Source organism: Ptychodera flava, chromosome 10 (assembly GCF_041260155.1).
Source record: "Ptychodera flava strain L36383 chromosome 10, AS_Pfla_20210202, whole genome shotgun sequence".
In the NCBI taxonomy this organism is placed as follows: domain Eukaryota; kingdom Metazoa; phylum Hemichordata; class Enteropneusta; family Ptychoderidae; genus Ptychodera; species Ptychodera flava.
The window spans coordinates 34,886,756-34,893,824 of NC_091937.1; the positions used below are offsets into that span (position 1 = coordinate 34,886,756).

Below are 7,069 nucleotides of genomic sequence, written 5' to 3' on the forward strand. Positions count from 1 at the left end.
CGTGCAAAGCTACGATAACTGTATTCTCAAACTGCACACTAGCCAAGTTAGCTCAAGCTAGACTACTAATTGCCTCCTCCAGTGTATCTAATATTATCAAATACTATCTAAAATGATCACAATTAACCCAGCCAATTATGCTTTGTTAACATTTGTATCGGTATTAACGTCATGATAAGAAGACTGAAAGTAGTTATGACAATCACAGAGAACTTAAACGACACATCTCGCTCAATAGCTCCATTTCCTTCAAAATGGTAGGCACTCTGTTTGCAAATTGCAGCCGCAAACAATATCTCTTTATTAATCACTCAGGTGATAGACACTCTCTTTGTAGATCACTTGTTCTGTCAAAAAACTTTACTCATAAACGTTCTGCATCGATTTGATACCATCAACCGTGGGGACACCCAACATTGAAGTCTAAATTCTGACAAAGAAAGAATTGCACTAATGATATGGGTAAACCAACAGTTCTAGAGGGCGCTCAATATAATTCATAAAGATTGATACTTGAGAGTTTTAAGATTTGTACAGATTTATTTGCAAACATGCAAGTGTCATTTATTGATTTTATACCACTGTAACCTGACGTTTGACCTTTTAGAAGACTGTTGCGCTTTTCTTTGTGTTTTGTCTGCTTCATAAATTCTGCATACTGAGACAATAATCCATCAGAAATGAACACATAAATTTGAGTCCTGAGTGAGTACATTGGCACCTATTGGTACAAAGTATCATCAAAATAGTACTTTATTCTAACACTTTAAAGTCAACTGTCCGTTGTGCATTAATTCCTGAATAAATATCTATTTCTTTGAAATCTTCCTCATTGGCATAACAAGCTATCTATTGCATGACCTTTGAACTTACTTTGTGGTGTGACTCTAATTTGCACTCTGAGATTGAAATGTGCAAATTGTGGTAATAATTACATAATAACTTACTTGGTCTTGAAAATGCGTATTCAGTTATTTGATATCAAAACATATATAGCTTTGCCACTAATAACAGTCTGTAAACTGTGAAGAGGTAAATAGTCCTCGTATATTATTGATGTAACTTGTCTACAATCTTTCATCCCCGTATTCTTGTACATGTTTTGAACTGACTTATTGAGTACAGAGGAGTAAACTAAAAGAAAAATATACAACATCTAAAAATCACCAGGCCAAGATTAAGGTTAGTCTGTACCAAAATATTTCTGTCCAAAATGGTTTGGTGTGGTTGGATGAATTTCTGACGTAAGGACTGTAATTTCTGGATGTTCATCAATCACTGTTCTGATTGCTGTGAAGAAAAAAAGTGTATTTTGCTGGTGATGCAATTGTCAATTCAAATTGATATCCATCTAAAAAATTCTAGATTACAAAATCATGACTGCGGGAACAAACACAGCAAAGTTGAGAGAATCAGTGTATGGTGGTTCAATGAAGGAGATCATTGTACAATGAGATTGATGATTCCAATTCTGTTTATTTAATCATGACAATTATGTTGCTGAAAGCCTCATTGGCATGACTGAAGAGTACTGTGTCTGTACTGCAAAATTTAACACATCAGAATGATCAGGGGGGGGGGTGTTTTTATGTTTTCTTTTACGGGAAAGGCCCCCTGAGAAAGCAAAATTGTTTTCACAACAGAGATTGGGCCATGAGTTCTCAGATATTACCAAGTAATTGCACACATTAGGTAATTAGAGTGTCAGCAAACAGTAAAGGAACGTTATAAGACCCCATTCTTCTTCTTCTTCTTATTATTATTATTATTATAAAGGAAAAGTTATTATGCAAATCAAAAGGTTTTGAATTTATAATTACCATGTGGTGTTGCAAATATATTGAGAAGGATGATATTTCTGTCTGCCACTCCATGTTCTTTTAAAACATTGACAGCTTGGATGACTGTATTGCCTGAACCTGTTGAATTGAAAAAATAAATGTACACCAGCAATTTATCACTGTGTTAATGAACACCAGCAATCTATCGCTGTGTCTGTAAAGGAAAATCAGATATGAAATGAAAATGCTCCCATGTTTTCAGTATATATTGCACAATTGTATGTTAACAAATTGAATAGACTCATTGACCAATGACATTAAACAATGTGACTTTACTTATGAACCATGACGATGGGTTTGCTTTCCATAACAAATAGACATTGAAGAGAAAATCTTGAACCTTTTAATGCCCTGTCCCACAGGTCCAACAACACTCTTGAAAGCAGTGGTGAAAGACTCTATGGGTTGAGAAAAGTTCAGAACAAATGTGTAACCACACTAGAAAATACAAACTTACTTAAAATTGGATACATTAATAGGACTTTTCTTGTGTCAATGTCTTGAGGAAGTTTAGCATAGAAAACTCTGGCTTGGTTTGTGTCTTCATCACTTTTAATTAATATTTTACCAATGCGTATTGACCGACAGCAATCTCTCAAACCTTGCTCCATAGCCTCACCTTGAAAAGAAAACACAATGTTCCAAAATTCGACATGTTGTTTGCGTTCAAATCAGTCATAAAATAACATAACTGCAGGCATTGATATTGCTGGCCAAGTGGCTTTAATGGTCATGTAGCTCATCAAACCAAGTACAATAGCAAGAACACACCAACTATTTGCACCGTGACAATTAGAAAATTAAGCAACCACTCTTTTTCACAGTAAATGAGAATTATTTATTTTTTTTAAAGCAAGCATGGTTACAAATAGACTTGCACTAAATTTTCTGTATGGTAACTTCATTCATGTACACAGTTGTACACACCATTTCTTATAAAAGACGCCATATTTTTCGTGGTGACATCACAATGTACTCTTGTGCAAAGCGCTTCTCATAATGATATAATGATGACATCACAATGTACTCTTGCACAAAGCACTTCTCATAATGACATTATACTTTTCATGATGACATCACAATGTACTATTGTACAAAGCACTTCTCATGATGACATACTTTTCATGATGACATCACAATGTACTCTTGCACAAAGCACTTCTCATAATGACATTATACTTTTCATGATGACATCACAATGTACTAACCACTTCTCATTATACTGACACCACAGTTGCCTTTCTGGAACTGAATTCCATTATAGCTGCATCCAGTTGGTGTGGTTACTGTACATTGTTGGTATGGCAATTGATTTAAACCTTCTTCGACAACCAGTCTTATCTGTAGAGGGGAAATATACCATGTACAAATGAGACTTTTAAAGAAGAATATTCCCAAATCATTTTCTGGTAATAGTTTTATACAGTAATAGTAATACTTAATAGCATAAAATTAATAATTGTAGTATCCAAAGGTTCATATGATGTGTATTTTGTAATTCCTTATATGAATGAAGTAGTTGAAAATAATGTTTTAAAGTTAATATCATGAAAATGTCTGAATAAAAAGTTGATACAAAATGGACAAGAACCAGTCAACACTGACACACTGTCAATTGTTAGCATTAAAACTCTGCAAACTACAGGTCTTTTACAGCAGGGATACATAAATGCTTTAATAGACCACGTTTTAATAAACAAAGTTCATTGTCAATGCTGTTGTGCACCCATAAAATGATGGGATACAAACTGGCTCCCCCAAGCAAATCTTACAGTTAACTATCTGAGAGTTTATGTGAACACTGAAGGTAAACAAAACTGTTACGATCAAAAACGGAAATGTTTCGTCTCTTATCCTCCAATGTGTTCATCTTAACCAGCTGTGTCACAATTATTTTGGTGTTCAATTGAAATAATTGACCATGACATGTGTTAGGCGTGGCAGAGAGTATAACATTTATTATCTATAGGATTACATGCACACAGTGCTAGCATTACTATTGCATGTAAAACATTATTGCTTTGTTTTTGACATGTCCCGAGTTGATGCTTAAGCACTAAATGTAAAAGTGAAAATAAAAAACAACTGAAAACAGCAGCATTTTTATAAGAGACCTAAGATGAGGAATGACTCCATTATTTTTTTGAGTTTAAAGGTTTTATATAAAGTTTTGATATTTACCAGTCTGTCAGCATAAAATACAAAGTCTCCTCGGGAGGTGGTTCTGCAAAGTAATACAAATGAAACTTTATCATATAAAATATAGTACAACTGATTGAACATTTATTTCTATTGCCAGTTGAAAACGTTGGACTTCTTGGTATTCCTCATTGCATGGCATTTTGATGATTTCCTTTGTGGTTTGCTACAATGTGTGAAACCTACCGTAACCTGAGGTCATGGGAATTTTGTGGGTAGATTGCAACTATTCCTGACTTAGGATTCAGTAGATATTGCTAGGGGGCTACAGCCCTAACCACTCCCTTGACAGTGTGCTCCATATCCCCAATAAACACAGCCAAGGGAGCTGAGTACAGCTACAGACAAGCAGCAACAAAAGATACTTGATGTAAGCTGATAATCATTTGGGTCTTGATTATGCAATACAAGGCCAAACAAAAAAGATCGTTTCATGGCTTTTTTAGGGGTTGCATACTCATCAGTACAGCTATCCTTGATATCCCTGTTTGCATGTCCAAAAATGCTAAAAAGAAAACGGAAGTATTATGCAGCCAGTGATAAAAGACAATAACTGTTGTATCAAGAGTGCCAAAGCAGCATTGTTTGGGGTAAAAAAAGAAAACCGCATAGCGGCATCACTTTTGCTGAATGTCAAGGACCAGAGACACTTTTATGGCCGACAATATCTTAATGTTCTGCCGACCTAAAGAAATCTGTGTGATAAAAAACAGCACACTGATAATATTATTGAATATATCTGTGAAAGTGATACACAGTGCAAATGGATGTAAAAGTATATTGGTGAAACTGTGTTTATGTGGAGAGCACTCACGTCGATTTCAATACACAGTCAATCCAGTCTCCACCACACATACATGATGTACATGTACGTGGGGTCAAAGGTAATGGAGGGATTGTGGTGTGGTGGAAAGTCCAACTGTACCCATGGATTCATTTCCAACAGTCCATATAGTTTTAGTACAAAGGTGACCCCTCCTCATGGCAAAAGTATATATATATATATATATATATATATATATATATATATATATATATATATATATATATATATTATTTAATACTGTTTTGTTACTAATTATGTAAAACCTTTATTATATTATACCATGCTACCATGCGCCATTCTGATTGCACGAGAGCTCATTCTACCGATGCTAAAATACTGTTTTAGCACTGATAGCGGTGGTAAAACGGGCCCCTAAACCAGCATTTCGAAAATTGCCCGGTCGGTACATTTGAACGTACCTATCTAAACCATAGACCCTCGACAAAAACCGAAATACTCCACTTTGTTTCGAAGACCGAAGACCGAATTTTGATACACCGAGAAAGTGTGGGTCTGTAACTCACCTCTTGGTGTTTGGGATCAATGATGAAAGACATATCTGAAGCAGCACATTTCGGGTGTGATGCACACAACAAATATTAGGGCGTCAGCACACCGTGCACTTTGCTTGATATTGCGGGAGTCGAGACGCGATATATCCTACCGCTCTTTAAAATGAAGATAGTATTCGTTCATACACAAATAAATTGACACTTCCTCACAGTAACGGTATGTCAGATATTCCTTACCAAAGTTTGGGCTGCAACAGACCGGGGTGTCCTAACGATGTAGACCAAGAATTTCAAAATAACAATGGGATGACTCCTGGCGACTGCGACGGAATTTGACATCAAATGCAACGAGCAGTGTCAGCGTCCAGCTCTCCCTGCATCGGGCAACATACTCTGTACAACTGTTTATCACAGTTGCAGTCATCGCAAGTCTGGATTATTTCAAAACTGCTTGCTTTCTGGTACAATTATTGTCCAAATTATCCGTCAAAAATAGATCCTGTAACTTCATTGTGCCACCTCTGAATGTCGCGACGGTATGCGGTACAGAATGAGACAAATCTATTTTTGTATGCCAAAAAAGTCAGGACTATTGTTCTTACTTATGTAAATTTAAGAAAAAAATTGTTGCTTTTTTCTTTTTATTTGAACTCTTGACCCATTTCTGTGTGACTTCAGCGGGTATTTTTTGACAAGTATAGTGTTCATGTTGCATGCGAATAAAATGCAATGTCGATATGAACGTAATGCGTATTTATCGTAGGATACTGTGTGCCTGTAAGTAATCCCAACTTATAAAAATGCTCGGTCTCGGGCGCAGAATTTCTGATGTTCGATCTCTCAGACGTCCGTTTTCTGCATTTGGTGCTTAGAATGATGAAAATACCCAAGTAAGACAACAAAGGCAAGCAAGTTGATGTAACATAATAGCAATAACCCCCTTCGCAGTCGGGTATATACTAGATTTTGGTACAATTCGCTCCATATAGCACTTGCCTATCGGCTCGTGCTATATGTCGCGCATTGTACCAAAATCTCGTGTATACCCTCCTGCGGCGTGGGTTATTGCTTAATTTTACTTTATGATCAAGACCCCAATTGGGATGCAATTTCAATAAAGCCATAAGTAAATTTACTTATCTCTGATTATTAAAGTTACATGTTTGAAGGCATGCCAAAAAGTGCAACTGGAAGATGCAATTCGTGGCTGGTATGATACATGTCTTAATTCAAAACACACTGACACCCAAAATGAGTATTTCAAAAACAGGTTGACCCCCCCCCCCGAAGAAACTGATCAGTCCCTTATTAATAATGTTGTGTGTGGCAGCGTGTGCTGATGTATAAGCGTTGTTAACTTACTGATCTCGAATGACGGTCTGCAGTTCTTTAATTTGGTCGTTCTGCTTGAGAATTTTCACTTTCGGTCCGAATGTCATCTGATTGACGTTTGGCTTCCTGGCATCCGTTGTTCCTGACTTCTTCTCGCCAGCCATGCTGATGTACGAATTCTGTACGCAAAATTTGACCTCAAGCCCAACAACACCGTGACCTCAGTGATTACGCGTCCAGATATTCATCACCGATAAGAATATAGTTCCAAAAGAAATAAACGCTGTGCTCAAAGAATTAGGGAATTTCAACCGCTAGCAAATCACTATGTTTAAAATAATTGATATGGAATTAAATGT

General features: G+C 36.3%; 1 protein-coding gene across 1 annotated transcript; it reads right to left on the minus strand.

Moving 5' to 3' along the window:
• Positions 1-513: 513 nt before the first annotated feature.
• LOC139142620 (uracil phosphoribosyltransferase homolog) lies at positions 514-6,989 on the minus strand. Its single transcript, XM_070712629.1, has 6 exons — positions 6,741-6,989; positions 4,023-4,065; positions 3,050-3,182; positions 2,299-2,460; positions 1,821-1,919; positions 514-1,290 (listed from the first exon to the last, which is right to left on the minus strand). The coding sequence occupies exons 1-6, from the start codon at positions 6,872-6,874 to the stop codon at positions 1,184-1,186; spliced, it is 678 nt and encodes a 225-aa protein (XP_070568730.1). The 5' UTR covers positions 6,875-6,989; the 3' UTR covers positions 514-1,183.
• Between the last annotated feature and the right edge of the window lie 80 nt (positions 6,990-7,069).